Below are 17,826 nucleotides of genomic sequence, written 5' to 3'. Positions count from 1 at the left end.
TTGAATATACAATAGCAATGTATGGCTGGTACCATATTGGATAGTGCAGAAAAAAAACCTGCCAGTTAAGAAAGTTCTATTGGATGTCAGTATCAAAATTCTTCAATACACTAACTATTCATCTTGTCTTGTCTGCTAGATAGCTCACAATTGACTTGTCTCCACTTTCAGGCTAAATGTCTTTTTAGAAAGCTTTGCTGGAATTCCATTTTGGGTTTTTATAATATATTGTTTACATTTCATTTTATCGTGTTCTTTAATCTTTGCATCAGAGTTGGAATAAAGTTTAAAAAATAGAAAGTCCAACTGAAAGCAAATGTTAGTTCAATTTAAGGAGTTTCCTAACAATTTAGACCTATTTAAAAATCTCACTCTGTAACACTTTTTCACCATCCAGCACATTAATATTTCATTGCTCTTGGCTGTACTCAGAATTGTGTACCAATTCAAGTTCTAGTATGACTTCTTTCACTAAGAGCTGTAGACCTGTGGTAAATCAAAACTTCTCTAGTAATGTTTTCTTCTGATTCTCACATTCCACATTTTTCTGTTTATTTCAGTGTAAAGAGAGCAAGACAGAAAGAATGTTGGCTTTTTGGCTCTGAATAAATAGGGGTTGGTCTACATGTCCAGAATAGTATACACTTTTGATTTTGCAGGACTTATGGTCTCTGTTGCATATATACTGCTCACAAAAATTAGGAGATATTTCAAAATGAATATGAAGCAATAAAATATCCCCTAATTTTTGTGAGCAGTATATTAAACTTTGCCATTGTAGTATGAAAGAAGTCATAAATGATATGTGAATGAATAGGTGTGACTGGATTTAGCCTACAGTTAGTTTGCTGATTGTTGGTTTAGATCAGGGGTAGTCAACCTTTTTATACCTACCACCCACTTTTGTATCTCTGTTAGTAAAATATTCTAACTGCCCACCGGTTCCACAGTAATGGTGATTTATAAAGTAGGGAAGTAACTTTACTTTATAAAACTTATAAAGCAGAGTTACAGCAAGTTAAAGCATATAATAATAATTACTTACCAAGTACTTTATGTCGGATTTTCGCTAAATTTGGCAGAATAAGTCTTTATAAAACAACTTACTATAGTTAAATCTATCTTTTTACTTATACTGTGGTTGCTCCGCCACCGCTCACCATGAAAGCTGGAACGCCCACTAGTGGGCGGTAGGGACCAGGTTGACTACCACTGGTTTAGATCAAAGTACCATTCTAACCATCTGAAGAGATGCAGAGACATCAGGAAAAAACCCCCCACACTTTATTGATAACATTTTATAAACCCTGGGTACATAATATAGTTGGTGCTCACATCTAAAGACAACAAACACATTTTCATAATTTCAGGTTATACATACTTTAAATGAATTAACTAGATTTATAAAATTTACAAAAATTTTACAGGCATAGGAATACGCAGTCATGAGACTTCATTGTAAGAAGGAGTATAAGATATGTTAGCAATTTTTCAAACCTACAAAGAAAAATTTAAAAATTTACACTGTTAATAAAGTTCTTGCTTAATCAATATTTTCTCTTTATTCATCAGAAGACTTAATTAGAGCAGCTTTCTTCTTATACTTTTCTCCAATCTCTCTAATATTTTCCAAGAGGTCTTCAGACACATGTTCTTCATACTCTCTATCAACTTTAGAAATCTGTTCCTCAAGGTGTTTCTGGTGAAAACAATGGCAATTGTTAATTTCTTTTAAGTGTTTGTCAAAATTACAGACAAGACTATACCATTTTTTTTTAAGTGAGAGGCAGGGAGGTGGAGACAAACTCCCGCATGCATGCCAACCAGGATCCATCTGGCAAGCCCACTAGAGGGCGATGCTCTGCCCATCTGCAGCCATTGCTCAGCAACCGAGCCATTATTTATTTATTTTTAGCACCTGAGGTGGAGGCCAGAGAGCAATCCTCAGTACCTGAGGCCACTTGCTTGAGACAGTCGAAAGCTATGGCCGAAGGAGAGGAAGAGAGAGAGAGAGAGAGAGAGAGAGAGAGAAAGGGGGGGAGGGGTGGAGAAACAGATGGTCCCTTCTCCTGTGTGCCCTGACCGGGAATTGAACCTGGGATATCCATATGCTGGGCTGATGCTCTACCACTGAGACAACCAGCCAGAGCCAGAGTGTACCATTTCTAAGAAAAGAAGTAAAAAAAATTCTCTTGTATCACTAGGTAGGCTCCTCTGTGCCCTTTTCTAATCATATCCTCTCTTTTCTCCCCAGAGACAACCACTTTGCTAAACACACACACACACACACACGCACTATAGTTTAGTGGTAGTACTTGGGAACAACCTTCATATTTACTGAATGATATTAAATGTAATGTTCTATGACTTATTTTATTCACAATTTTAAGATTCATTCCTGTTAATTCATACAGCTATAGCTTATTCATGTACTGCTGTATAGTATTCTATTGAATGAATATATTACTTATCCACTTTACTGTTAATGTATGTTTGTTTCCAGGCATGGTAGGCTGAATAAGCAGCCTCTCCAAAGATGTCCATGTCCTAATTCTCAGAACCTGTGAATATGTTATCTTATATGACAAAAGAAACTTGAAGGTATAAGCTAAGAATCTCAAGGAAAGATTATTCTGTATTATCCTGGTAGGTCCAACAATATCACAGGGGTCCTTGTACGAGGGAATGAGCAGTGTCACACAGAGATAGGATCTCAGGAAAAAGAGAAGTCAGAGAGGTTAGCAGATGCTGTGCTACTGGCTTTGAAGATACAGGAAGAAGCCACAAGCCAAGGACTATAGTTGGCCTCAACAAGGACTGCAGCCCAGAGGCCCCATTTTAGTCTCTGACCACCAGAAATATAAGAAAATAACTTTGTGCTGCTTTAAGCCATTAAATTGGTGATAATGTGGTATGGTACCAATATGAAACTAATATACCAGTTTGATTTTTTACTATTTCAAATATAATTCCATAACAAATCACAACAAATTAGGTGGCTTACAACAGATTTCTTCTCTTATAGTTCTGGAGGCTAGAAGTCTGAAATCAAGGTGCTGACAGAGCTATATTCTCTCTGAAAATTCTAGGCTTTGCAGGTCTGAAATACACCAGATGGTCTTTGTTGCACTTGCTGAGCCCTGCTGTTGTAGTGGGAAAGCAGCCACAGATAATATGGAAGTGAATCAGTGTGTTCCAATAAAACTTTATTCACAAAATTAGGCTGTAAGCACAAACTGCAGGCTACAGTTTTCTATCTCCTAGTCTAGAACATCAAGCTACAAGGACCTGTACTGGGCTCCACCAGGATCTGCTCAAAGAAACACACTGTTCCATGGAAAATATACCATCTGAAGATACTATTCCTCTGTTGTCTGTAGTATAATTTCATCACTCCTAAAATTTCTCCACATTCGGTTTTAGTGATGATTGGTTGACTACCTATGCTCCTTCTATAATTTACTGGCTAACTGTGAATTCTGCATAGTGCAAAATAAGTGCTCAAAATAAGTAAGTATTTTTTAATATAATCTGACCTTCTTTAATAACATTAAACTACACAGAAATTAAAAATAGTAATTTATCATTAGTTTCAAACTTAATTTTATATTAACTGATTAAAACTTTAACTGTACATATCTTTCATATAAATCTGTTGTGATAAATCACTCCTACATTAACAACACTAAGAATACAGTAATAGTTATGACAGATAGAGGTACAAAGCATGTTGGCAATTATTTAGCACAACCCTGTCAGTTTACAGAAGAAGCAAGTAAAGACCAAAGAAGTCAAATGATACATACAAGCAGACTTTCCCAATCTAGGCCAACAATCGTATATTATGAATGAATAGATCTCATTTATAATTTAATTTACTGATTTTAGAAAGGGAGGGTGAAGGGAGGAAAAGGGAGGGGAGAGAGAAACATTGATTTGTTGTCCCACCTATTCATATTCATTGGTTGCTTCTTGTATCGAACCTGCAACCTTGGTGCACTGGGACAACAATCCAACCAAGCTGCCCAGCCAGGGACTGGCTATTTCTCTTATGAACCCAGAATAAAACTATTATATATCATTATACACCATCCTTGGAGAATGAGAAAGTAATCACTCAAATAATTTTCTGGTCTGTGGTTGAAAAAGGATATTAAAGACTATAGAGCTAGTAAGTGGTTGAATTAGAAGAAGTGGGTAGAACTCAGGTTTTCTGATGTAGAATCCAGGATGCTCTTCTTAGTTTATTTTTTTTCCTCATTTTAATGAAAGGAGGGAAGGCAGAGATTGACTCACACATGTGCCCAACTGGGATCCATCTGGCATGCTCACTGGGGGATGATGCTCGGCCCATTTGGGGCATTGCTCCATTGCAACCAGAGTCGTATTTTAGTGCCTAAGGTGGAGGCCATGAAGCCATCCTCAGCACCCCAGGCCAACTTGCTCTAATTGAGCCATGGCTGTAGGAGGGGAGGTGGAAAGGGAGGAGAGGGTAGGGGGAGAGAGGGAGAGAGGGAGGGAGGAGGAGAGAGAGGGAAAGCTAGAGAGAGGGAAAAAGAGGGAGAAAAAGAGAGGGAGAGGGGGAGAGATGGAGAGAGAGAGAAGTGAGGTAGGGAGGGGTGGAAAAGCAGATGGGCGCTTCTCCTGTGTGCTCTGACAGGGAACTGAACCCAGCACATCAACGCGCTGCCCGATCCTCTACCAGTGAGTCAACCGGCCAGGGCCGCTTTTCTTAGTTTTCACCACTAAGCAGTGAAGAGCACTGCAAGCACGAGAGCGGCAGTTCCCCGTCTTTCAGCAGAGAGGAGGAGAAGCAGGACATCACATGCTCTGCTTTCACAACATGGAGGCCTATTAATGTGAAATAACGAGTCTTCTTTCTTTAAACCATTCACAACTGAGAATGTATCACCTAATAAGTTATCTAGGAATTTCGAAGTTTAGCATTTGATCTTAGCTTTTGGATTCTGTACAGCGGATTGGAGGAATAGTTTTACTGTTAAACTGTCAAGCTATGTAAAAGGTGAGAATAAGGTAAACTTCATGTTTCAGAAATACTTTATTCTGTTTATATGAAATTAACAGAAAAAAATATTTGTCATAACATGCTCTTTCATCTGAGTGAAAACTTTAATGTACTAAAATGTTTTCAGTATGGAGAGCAAAGTTAGCCACCGCATTCTATACTATTAATGTAATATCACTGTTGTTTCTGTGAACAAAACAGATCACTTTATGAGATGTATAAGTGTCTCTTTGCAATACTGCTAGAAAGGATTCTTCTGATAACTTTACACAAGATCATATTTCCCAAACAGAAATATATGAAAGTTTTAAAGCTTTTTTAAAATGTAGAAAAGCCCTTCACACACTTACCTCCACAGACCCCACATGTGTAGCAACCATCTCTAAAAGACACTGCAAGTTATTCCCCACTTTTCGTCTCTCTTCAGTTGTGGTCTGTACAACTAGTTGGTATCTGTGGAATAAAAACTCTTGTTTGAGTTGTCTAGAAAAAAAACTTAATATATCAGTTCTAGTTAGTTCACTTCTCCTTTTCATATTCAATAAAACCAGGTTCTGATAGGGATATCTGCTGTTGTTATATGTATAATTCATAGAGGTCCAATTTTCAATCATTAAAACGGAAGTAAAAATATATTCAAAGATCCCTTGCAAGCAACAAACAGCAAAAAGACCTCAATCTTTAACATACAAAGCTTGGGAGCAAATTACCTAAGTCTCCAAAATGATTGTAAACTTAATCCTTTTTAAAAAAATTCATTTTAGAGGAGGAAAAAGAGAGAGAAAGGGAGAGAGAGAGAAGGGGGGAGGAGCAGGAAGCATCAACTCCCATATGTGCCTTGAGCAGGCAAGCCCAGGGTTTTGAACTGGTGACCTCAGCATTCCAGGTCGATGCTTTATCCACTGCGCCACCACAGGTCAGGCCTTAATTCTTGATCTAATATTTTTCTATAATTATCATGCATAATAGCATTTAGAGTAAAAATTCCTCTTCACAAATGTTTTCAGAGGCAACACATTAAAAATACTTAAATGGGAGAGCAGGGGTCTTGTTTTTAGGCCTTCAAATTCAAATTCAAAACAAAAACTGCAAGCCAAAAAAACCTTCAACTGAGTTGACTATCCCTAGGCTATAAATAAGAAAGTGAACGCCTGACCAGGTGGTAGCACAGTGGATAGATTGTCTGCCTGGTACACTGAGGACCCAGGTTTGAAACCCTAAGGTCGCTGGCTTGAGCATGGGATTATAGACATGACTCCATGGTCGCTGGCTGGCCTGGACTGCCCGCCCCAACAAGGCACATATGAGAATGCAATCAATGAACAACTAAGGTGCTGCAACTATGAGTTGATGCTTCTCATCTCTCTCCCTTACTGTCTCTCCCTTTCTCGCTAAAAAAAAGAAAATGAAGAACTGTGATTTTCTTCCTTTCTCTCTCTCTCTCTTTCTTTTTGTTTTAATTAAGTGAGAGGTAGTGAGGCAGGGAGGCAGGGAGGTAGAGACAGACTCCCGCATGTGTCCTGACCAGGATTCACTCAGCAAGTCCACTAGGGGGTGATGCTCTGCCCATCTGGGGCTGCTGCTCCAAGTTGCTTGGAATGGAGCCATTTCAGCACCTGCTGGAGCCATTCTCAGTGCCTGGGGTCAAATTGCTCAAACCATTTGAGCCATGGCTGTAGGACAGGAGGTGGGGGGCGAGTGAGAGAGGGAGGAAGAGAGGGAGAGGAGAAAGGGGGAGAGAGAGAGAGGAGGAGGAGGGGTGGAGAAGCAGGTCACTTCTCCTGTGTGCCCTGACTGGGAATCAAACCTGGGGACTTCCACACACTGGGCCGACGCTCTACTACTGAGCCAAAGGTCAGGACCAGAACTGTGATTTTCTTATGGGTTATACTTCTAACCTTAAAGTCAGATTTTTAAAAGTTATTTGAAGGCCACTTAAGAATTATATAACCTGTGAATTATCTATTTAGAATATTAATTTTATAGATGTTGTAGTAGAGAATTATATATATAAAGGCAGAATATTCTATAAGAAAAAAAGTCTATTTTTAGTTATAGTTATTACATGTTGTGCCTAAATTTTTTCCTATGTAAGTTTTAAAATTATAAGGAAAACCAAAAGAGAAAACTTGGCAATGTATACTTTGATAATGAAGAACTTCTAAGAAATGTAACATATAGCAGAACCCAGTCAGTTGTTATAATGCTTGTTTGGAAATACGTATTTGTTTCAATTGGATATATTAGGTAGCAATTTGAGCATAATGTAAAATTTGCATTTGCTGATTCCAATTTCCTTCTTGAGAAACATTAGGTGAATGCAGAAAACTGTACTCAGCTGAATCCATATGCAAAGAAATACATAAGACACAAAATACTCCCTCAGTTCATCACATGTATGATGAGCCACATGTATCCAAATCTGGTGTTACAACCTTCCATTTAATTTGGATAACCCTCTTCCTACCTCTCCTCAATAACGCAACCCTTTGGATACTCATTTCCCCACACAAACTTCAGGTCTTTTAAAAATAAAGAATGATATTTATCATAGTATTTATGTGTTAAATATTAAACATGCTTACAATTGTGCTAGCATTTTCATTAGGTCCCAGTTTTGTTTATGTGTCACTGACAGAGATTTTGTGTTGGGCTCCAAACACAATTTTCCTACAGGTCCTGTGATTCTTATCATAGATTTTGTATAGCATAGTAAATATTACGAAGGCACGTGTTGCGTTATAGCAAGCAGACTGACTATGTGATTTATAGTATAATATAGTTTATATATACCTAATTTCTAGAAACTATATCTTTTTTTGTGTGGCAGAGACAGAGAGAATCAGAGGGACAGATAGGGACAGACAGGAAGGGAGAGAGATGAGAAACATCAATTCTTTGTTGCGGCGCCTTAGTTTGTTGATTGATTTCTCATATGTGCCTTGACTGGGGGGCTACAGCAGACCAAGTGACCCCTTGCTTGAGCCAGCGACCTTGGGCTCATGCTGGTGAGCCCTGCTCAAACCAGATGAGCCCGTGCTCAAGCTGGCAACCTCGGGGTCTTGAAACTGGGTCCTCCACATCCCAGTCCGATGCTCTATCCACTGTGCCACCACCTGGTCAGGCTAGAAACTCTATCTTTAAAATGTGAGCTGAGTGAAGTTTATTAAACTTTAGTGAAATTTAATTAAAATTTACTAATAGAAAAAGTTATTTGAATTGATTTAAAATTTTATATTGTTTCCAAGAACAAAAAGCCATTTATTAAATTTGATCTAAAAAGGAAGGAGCCAGTAGCTATAATAGCAGCACAATGTATTTTTCTGGGGAAAGTATCTTCACATTACAAGCTATTTTGCCAAGTTCTATTTACTATTCCCTCACCTTCAAAAAGCTCTACAACACAGTTTAAAGCAAGTAAATATAGATTTAGTTTTATAGCAATGTCAAATAATTAAACTGAAAATAACATGATAAATCTTGGTGAAATGAACTTACTCCCGCTGAATAGAATCTAATTCATTCATAGCTTCACTGAGGCCGTCGTTAACAGCACTCTCCAGCGTGTGCTTGTGTTTCTCCAAGGACTGCAGCTCACTGGCACATTTGTTGTCCTCTTCCTCAGCTTCCTATTAGAATAACAGGATAAAGCCATGGTTATATAGATTTCTTTTAATATTCACATTCTATATACTTTAAATGGACTTTAAAAAATTTATGAAAGCATTCTGAAAAGTCAGGTTGAATCATTTGTATTCTAAGGATTCTTACTGCTTTACATGTAAGAGATAATACTCTTTTAGGAATCTTATACTGTAAACATAAATGTGACCTCAACAAGCCTGAATAAAATTCTTTCAGCAGTATTTTTCAAGTCTGAACTATAGGAAATTTTGATACCGTGATTTAATTTTTTTCCATGAGCATCAAAGATGCTGTTTTTATAACTCAAAATGTGGATAACTTTCATACTACTATTTAAGCAGCCCAAATTAATCAATTCTTAGATTTCTCAAGACGAAATATAAAAAGTCACTTAAGTGCTTTACAGAAAAAAAAGGTGTTGTCATAGAGGACATATAAAAAAAACAAAACTGATTACCAAATGCCTATTTCACATGTAGACCATATTACTGTTGGTGTATTTTCTAAAAATTTTACACAGCTTAAAAAATGTATAAGCCCTAAAATTCTATAGGGCAAGAGAAAAGTTTTCAATTCCTAATACTTTGTTGGTGTAATTATGTAAAAAATATTCGTATGGTTAAAATTTTCATGTAAGATGTATTAACTGATAACGAACAGTCATCACACTTTGAGTACCTTCCTAAGTAAAATGCTGGCCAGAAGCACGGTTAGAGGAGGTAGAGAATACATTTCATTATTTTACCCATAGTTCGGATTTCATGTAAATGATTTCCGGAATATTGCCAACATAGTCAGTTTGTAATGATACTTTATATGCAATCACATATACAAACGGCCTTATTGGGGTTTAAGATTTAGGAATAGTTACCACTAAATCTCCATAGAAAGTAAACGAAATTATGTTTAAAACATGGTTTGGTCTTACAGGAATCCTAAATCACAATGTGAGTACAGAATATTAGTGACAGAGTAAACATATTTACCATTCCCTCAAGTCCAGTGAAATAGCCCAAGTCCAAAAACAGTCATTTAAAAGAATAAAATAACTCCTTTCCATAAACTTTGAAGAGAAGACAAAACTACAACACAAGTTACAGGGTCAGTCAATAATGGCATAGCTTTGGCTAATCTATACAAAGTGTGGCAAAGTTCTTACCTTAACTTTTTGTTGGTAAAGATCATCCAGCTTTTGAATTTCTTCTTTCAGAGTTCTTACACTTCTCTTGCTTTCTGTTACCATTGTATTTAACTTGGGGAATAAAACTTTAGATAAGAAATCATTCCCATACATCAAAAATTTTAAAATAAGTTACAAAACTCATATTAACAAATTAACTAACTAAACCATGTGATTTCTTCTAGTTCTTTTGAATACTCCCCTATCATTTGTCTTAAGAATTTATTATTCCAAAGAGGAGTTAATTTCAAGAAAATCTGCAATTAATGTTTAAATGCAGAGTGGTATAGTAGGACATTAGTTAGGAATCAAAAGCGTGGCTTAATTCCCAGTAAAGGAAGGATAGCATTATGTTTTTCCACTAGTTGCTGTGGGAATGCTTTTAAGCTCTCATATATACAGTATTATATAAATATTATATACTATGTTTTTTATTAAATTTATTTATTTATTTTCAATTTATTAAAAAATATAAATTATTTTTGCTTCTACATTAGTTTTCTAGCTTTCTATTTCTGTTTACCTTCTGGGATATTAAAACACCTATTCATATGGATTTTATTGGGCAACATTTGCTAATTGCTTACAGTCAATGCATTTTTCCAAAGAGTAATAAAGCAATTACATTTAACCTTGAGCTTTAAGATATATTGAAACTTTTCCTGGATGTGGACTTTTCCTGGACTCCTGCTCCCTGTGACAGCTCCTAACAGACTAAACTGTGGTTGGGTTGCATTTTTCAGGGATTTGGCATGGTGATGGGGCCAACTTGGACTTGGTGAACATGTTAAGGACACTACTCTTTTATGGATTCTTGCTGTATTGGCCAAGAGTTTGCTTAAAGGCTTTTAATCACTGTAAAAAAATAGAAGACTGGATAAAGAAGATGGGGCACATATATACCATAGTATACTATTCAGCTAGAAGAAATGATGACATCAGATCACTTACAGCAGAATGGTGGAATCTTGATAACATTATGCGGAGTGAAATAAGTGAATCAGAAAAAAACAAGAACTGCAGGATTCCATACATTGGTGGGACATAAAAAAGAGACTAAGAGACATGGACAGGAGTGTGGTGGTTATGGGGGGGTGGGGGGAGGGAATGAGGGAGAGGGGGAGGGGGAGGGGTACAAAGAAAACTGGATAGAGGGTGACGGAGGACACTCTCTCTTTGGGTGATGGGTATGCAACAGAACTAAATGACAAGATAATCTGGAAATGTTTTCTTTGAATATATGTACCCTGATTTATTGATGTCACCCCATTAAAATAAAAATTTATTTATATATAAAAGAAGATATATTGAAACTAAAACTGAAGGAAAAGTGTTTCAATAGTTCATTTCCTGCTAAGTGCTGATACCAGTTGATATTGGTAATACAGAACATTTTCAGCTAGATCAAGAGGAAAATATTTCCCATAGGAAACAAAATAGTAAAATGTATAAACTGACATCTTTCTTTAAAAGTAATGTTCTACATTTACATATATTTAAAAAATTTATATATATATGTTTTGAGGAAAATTTAGTGAAGCTATTGTTATTTAGTGAAAGGTAGGATGGTAATAAAAAAATGAGAACACGTTAAAGAAACTCGCATATACTTCAATCATCATTCCTATCCTATTTCACATATAAAAAGAGTGCCCTGAAAAGAATGCTATTTACTCAAGATCATGCAACCAGCATACGCCCAGAACTCAAACCTGGATGTTCCATCTCTAAGGACTTTTTCTATACCACCTGCCTTTTCCATTATCTTAAATACTATGGCTACTGAAGCTATAAATTTGCTTCTAATCAAATATCCTTTACTTCTGAAGTAATTACTATGCAAGTTGTTTCACTGAATTCAACTGCAGTAAGAACAATGGACACCCAGATCACCAGCACTTCCACTAGATGCTCATGGTTGTTCAAAATCAGGTTTACTTATCTCTGAGGAGCTTATATTTTCATGTCAGCTTTACTAAAGTTTCACGAATTAATTAAACATTTCCCCACTTGATTATGACAAATACACATTTCCAACTGGTAAACAGAAAAAATGAAAGAAAATAATAATCATCAATGATAATTTTGCAACCAAAAAGGACTACTGCTACTACTTGGGCATACTTCCTCTAGTCTACCTCCTTTGTTTCTTTCTTTCATTCAATAAAGAGCTCTAAAGTTGCTTATAAGAAGATAGAGCCACAAAAGGGAATTCCATCACTTCTTGTCTCCAGACAACCAAGATACTTGTATGAAACCTTCCCTTTTTCCTTCCAGTCAGTTTCAGGATATAGGATACCCATTTCCTCATGAACAGATTTCCAGCTCTTCTCTGGATCCTATGCTTTCATATTTCTTTATATCATCAATCCCTGCTGCTCTTAATTTTTAAAAATTTTATCCTCTTGCCCTTGAACTCCGTCTCTTATAGTTAAAACCAACACCCTCCCCCATAAAGAATCCTCAAATAAAACCACCAAAAACAAAAACCTTTCCAATATACCACTTTATAACTGTTTCATTTCCTTTCCTTAGACACAAACATTTTTATAACAATCTAATTTGTCATAGTCCACAAAGAGTAACCTATTTCATACCATAGTATCTTTCATCTCCTACCATTTAAGTTTCGATCCACAGTAATATGCTCTCTGGCTCCTCTGCTTTTGCAGATGTCACTAGTAACCATCCTAGTTGCTAAAAAGCAAATGAACAACTTTTAGCCTTGATATTCGGAATCGGAGTAACATTGGTTGGCTCCCTTCTGAAATCCTCTTCCTTGGTTTTTAAGACCATGTAAACTCCTGCTTTCCTCTTTAACTTTTTGGAGGTCCTTCTAATTCTTCCTTTTAACTTTCTTTCTCTGCTTTCACTTTGACGTGGATGTTCTCCCAGGACTCTGATCTTGGCTATATTTTCATTTGCTCACGTGAGAGCTCTCATTCTCACCAACTGAGAAATTTCCTGGTTTTAATTAGCTGCATACTAAGAAACATCTATCTGTATATCTCCAAACTCCAACTGCCTATTGGACATTCTTCACTTTGGTGACCCAGAAAACTGAAACTCAGCATATCCCAGTGTGAAATTCTCTCTTCCAGACCTTTCTCTTGTATCCTTTATCTAGGTTCTAGAACACTACCACAGACAAATATTCTCTGTAAGAAAACTTTTTATGCTCTTCTGAATTGTCTCATTCACTCAGCTATCTCTGTACTGTTCAATTTTACCAAGAATCCTGCTAAGACACTTTTTTGTGTGTGGCAGAGACAGAGAGAGTGATGAGAAACATCAATTCTTTGTTGCGGCTCCTTAGTTGTTTATTGATTGATTTCTCATATGTGCCTTGACTGGGGGGCTACAGCAGACCAAGTGACCCCTTGCTCAAGCCAGTGACCTTGGGCTCAACCTGGTGAGCTCAGGGTCTCAAATCTGGGTCCTGCACATCCCAGTCCGACACTCTATCCACTGCACCGCCACCTGGACAGGTGCAGAATCCCCCCACCCTCAATATCATCTTCCACCCCCCATTCTTGTCTTCTGTAAGAACTCTTAGGTTGGTTTAGCCATAATCTCCCCTGACCCTGAGTTTCCTCTCAATAAATTTCTATCCACTAAACTCCACCCTGCGTCTTGGCTATAAATTCCTACTTTTCTTTGTTGTATTTGGAGTTGAGACCAATCTCTCGTGTCTACTACAAAACACCATTGTAATAGCCCCCACCTTTGAATACAGTCATCTTTAACAAGTGTCATGAATAATTTTCCTTTAAAGTCATACACCGAAGCTGGACACCTGTACATTATTAATTCTCTCTTCCTTAAATTTTACATCCAAATGGACCACTATATTATGTTGTTTCCATCTTTAAATCTCTTCTTCATCTTCATTACAATAGCCTTAACTTTGACTCCTTACCATTTATCATTCAGGTTACTGTGAGGTCTCTTAACTGTGCCTCTATTCTCCAAAATGGCAATACTGTGAACTTAAAACAATACACAGATGTTATTCTCTGATTGCGAGATTTCAATGGTCCCTGATGCCTACAGAATAAAATTTAGCCAGTAAGCAAGAACTGATAAGCCCCTTCATAAGTAAGTCCTTGTTACTATGGGCTTCTCCCTTATCCTACTTATTATACTCATGGTGATTCATTAACATGCTACGCTCTTTGGTCTCTGGACCTTCAGCGGTGTGCGTGTATCCTTCTGTGTAATCCATTGGCCAATTCCTACTTGTTATGTACAACTGAGATCAGCTACCACTTCCTTCAGAAAGAAACTTGTGCTGATTTTAGATAAGTGTATCACGAGAATCCACAGCATGATGCATTTACAAGAATGTTAAGATGGAAATAATTGTTTTGAGGCTCTTCACTTGAAAGAGTTCAAAAAGGCAGATACTGTATCATTCACATCAATTACAAAAATACTAGATATATGGCAGGCTCTCAAAAAAATATCTGCCGAATAAATTTTAGTTGCTAATATTTAAACTTTACATTTATAAGTGTAATTTTTAAAAAAATTTTTAAAATTCATTTTAGAGAGGAGAAAGGGAGAGAAAGAGACAGAGAGGGAGAGAGAGAGGAGATAGAGAGAGAAAGAGAAGGTAGGGAGGAGCTGGAAGCATCAACTCCCATATGTGCCTTGACCAGGCAAGCCCAGGGTTTCGAAATGGCGACCTCAGCATTTCCAGGTCGACGCTTTATCCACTGCGCCACCACAGGTCAGGCTGGTTTTTTTTCTTTTGTGATGTGTTTATCAGGTTGTGGTAAGAAGGTTACACTAGCCTTATAAATGAAGTTTTTTAAAGATGTGTTTGTACTACATTACTTCATAATTCAAATAAATTCCATCTGTATGGTATATCAATTTCTCATTTGTATTTTCCTAAAATAATTTTTTAAATTGTTTTAAAGTACTTTTCACACTGATTAGTTTTGTTATTCTAATATATTAAAGTTTAAACTTTATTATTTCAAATAGCTATTTTACCTTATGCCATCTCAACCTGGTTAAACAGATTGTCAAAATGAAAAAATAGTTTGTCCTTAGTCTCTGAAACATGACGTTACTGATCACTCCCTTTGTTCTCCAGTTTCACTGAGATATAATTAACAGAACATTGTATATGGTTTTAGGGTGTGAAACACAATGATTTGCTATATATACATATTATAAAATAATTAGCACAGTACATTTAATTAGGATCACTCCTATTTTGGCAAGTCTTCCCTACTTTGGCTTTGATAGCCTATTATTTTCCTCTAATTGGTCTCCAACTATTATGTCTGCTTCTCCTACGTGTTTTTCCCAGAATCTTCTTCCTTTTCTAATCCTTCAATGCTGTTCTTTTTCAAGATTCAATCCTCTGCCACTTTTCTGTACACAGTCTCCTAAGAAATGTCACTCATATTCAAATATTACATACATGCCAAATATCCTGAAATCTGTATGTTTGGGCCCAATCTCTCTCTTATGTTCTGAATCTATTGCTTCACCTTCCTTTTGGAGGTCTATGTCCCATAGATAGAGCTCAAATCTCTAGCACTGTCCTCACCACCGCAGCACTCATTATTCTCCTTCTAGATGGCCCACACTAGAAAAATGGAAGTCATTGTTGATATTTCTTTCTCTTCTAGGTTTTACACTCAGCCTGAAATGCTTGGGTTCTACACTCTTAACATTTCCTTACCCTATTCCCTTTCTTCTGTTTCTACTATAATAGGTTAACCTCAACAATTTTAGTTGCTTCCCCCACTATTTCCATTTTTTCTATGCCCAAATGATTTTACGAAAATACAAATCTGATTACTGTAACTACCCATCAGTCTTCTCCAAATGGAAATTTATATTTCACATAAACTCAGTTATCTTTATCTTTGGAACACTGACTAGCCTATAGTATGCATCTTATAACCTCCATTCCTACTCAGTTTTCCTGTCTATAGCCTTTAAAAAGTTTCACTGCAAATCTGAAACATGTTTTAGTCACACAGAATTCATCCTTTTTGAGAATCTCTAGATTTGCAAGTGCCCATTCTAACAAAAGGGAGAAATCAAAGTGAAGCCAGCTATAGGAACAGTTCATCTTAAATAACCATCATTCCTCTGAAACACCTGTTAAAAGCAGTCCTAATTCCTTACCTTCTTTCCATACTCCGTTAGAAACACCAAGTTATAACAATAGTATCATGAAACTCCTTACTTATATGTTATAAATTTTTCTATTTTTTTTTGAGTGGAAAATTCTTTCTAGTCTTGATAGAATTTGTTAACATTTAAAAATATGTGGCTTACCTGCATTTGTGAAACACCATAGGCTTTATTTCCAGATGAGGAAAATAAAGCTTTCTATTCTGAGAAAAGACAAGCCTCCCTTAATTGTGTGGGCTAAGTTTTATGACCGCCAGTGGATGCCTGAAACCACAGATGGTACTAACCCCTAAATATACTCACTTAAACACAAGCACTGAAATGCTGCAACAGTCCATGTGATACCTGAGATGGCTACTAAGCGACTAAATAAGCGGGTAGATGAGTTGCATATGAAGTGTGAATAGGCACATCAAAGGGATGATGCACATCATGGGTGGGAGGGACCAAGATGTCTTAAAATTTCATCATGTAATTCAGAATAGCGTGTAATTTAAAACTTACAAATTGTTTATTTCTGAAATTTTCCATTTAATATTTCTGGACTGCAGCTGACCAGGGTAACTAAAACTGTAGTGGGGAAAAACGTGGACAAGTGAGGTGGTGGTGGTGGTGGGAATGTATCTTGAAATCTGTGAGACAGAACACAACCGTTCTTGGAGAGCTGAACTACCAAGGACTTTCCTCTTAAGTGTTTAGTGTCATATCAATAATACCTTTTGTTTGCATTCGAGTAGCTTAACTCTTCTTAATCAGCTATAACAATGCTTACTCTAAAAATAGCATAGTAGTGTTCACTTTCAGGGATATCGGTGTATTTCAGAAGCAGAAACTTTTTAAAAACTACTTTTGGAAATAGACTTTCAAAGATACTTAAATGTGAGTTTCCCTGAATGCCTCTGTCCACAATGAGAAACCTGGTAAGGAATTTCTTTCCCTAGTTCATTTTAACCCCAAATACTACACATCTACCTTTAAGGTAGCCATCTCAAAAACCTTTTAGCATAAAAAGGAGTATTATTAAATTATTTCAAGTTAAAAGTGGCAATTCTCCATTAAAAACAAAGGGGAATGCCCTCAGTTACATATATTCCTTCATTATAGATGATACGTAAAGTCTAGGATGTTTAAGTTACTTTAAAAATTACTTTAAAAGTTTCTAAGTCCACTCATTTTTCATATTTTATTAAAAATTTATTCCTTAGCAATTAGAAACCACAAATTGCATGTAATTTTGTTTAAAAAAATCTTCTTTTTGCTCTTAATGACTATGTGTTGTTACTTACTTGTTCTAAAGTGTCATCTAACCCCATTTTTTTATTTAGAGCTTTATTACTGTCCTCTTCAGTTTGGTTCAAGAGTTCCTTGAGTGGTACCTATAAAATACATAGGAATGTGTGTTACACATGACACAAGTAAATACGCAGTTCCTCTCATGAGGTATCTATACAATGTGACAGAAGGAACCACTTTTGGAGAAAGAGTGAATTCGTGATATTCTGAATTTAAACATAACATTAAGAATGTAAAATTAATTTTTAATGTAATTAAACATTGCTATAGAATTTAACTTGCTTTTGGTTTTGAATACATACAAAATTCTACATTTGCTTATCATTCTGGAATCTACTGTTATTAAACAGTAGATTAATAAGTACACTTAGTTTAATGCCATCTCAGAAACAATTTATTATATTCTCCAAATGCATCATTTCTATTAATCCTTTTCAACTTTTTAGTCTTACAATTACCTGCTTCTATTTATTTCCTTTTACCCTACCCGTTGCAACTATATTGTAAGAGCAGAGACTAG

At 36.3% G+C, this 17,826-nt stretch overlaps 1 protein-coding gene across 3 annotated transcripts in view; it reads right to left on the bottom strand.

The window, feature by feature from the left end:
- Positions 1-1,274: 1,274 nt before the first annotated feature.
- NDC80 (NDC80 kinetochore complex component) overlaps positions 1,275-17,826 on the bottom strand; it is a 45,420-nt gene continuing 28,868 nt past the window's right edge. For all 3 annotated transcript variants that reach the window (XM_066246650.1, XM_066246651.1, XM_066246648.1), the window contains 5 exons: positions 17,300-17,389; positions 9,831-9,923; positions 8,525-8,655; positions 5,377-5,479; positions 1,275-1,699 (listed from right to left, as the gene is read on the bottom strand). In XM_066246650.1, coding sequence (XP_066102747.1) covers positions 1,562-1,699; positions 5,377-5,479; positions 8,525-8,655; positions 9,831-9,923; positions 17,300-17,389 — 555 coding nt within the window. In that variant the 3' untranslated portion in view covers positions 1,275-1,561. The remainder of the gene's footprint in view (positions 1,700-5,376; positions 5,480-8,524; positions 8,656-9,830; positions 9,924-17,299; positions 17,390-17,826) is intronic.

This window comes from Saccopteryx bilineata, chromosome 11 (genome assembly GCF_036850765.1).
Source record: "Saccopteryx bilineata isolate mSacBil1 chromosome 11, mSacBil1_pri_phased_curated, whole genome shotgun sequence".
In the NCBI taxonomy this organism is placed as follows: domain Eukaryota; kingdom Metazoa; phylum Chordata; class Mammalia; order Chiroptera; family Emballonuridae; genus Saccopteryx; species Saccopteryx bilineata.
Note: the sequence above shows the minus strand (reverse complement) of the source record. Positions and strands in the feature narration are given on the sequence as shown.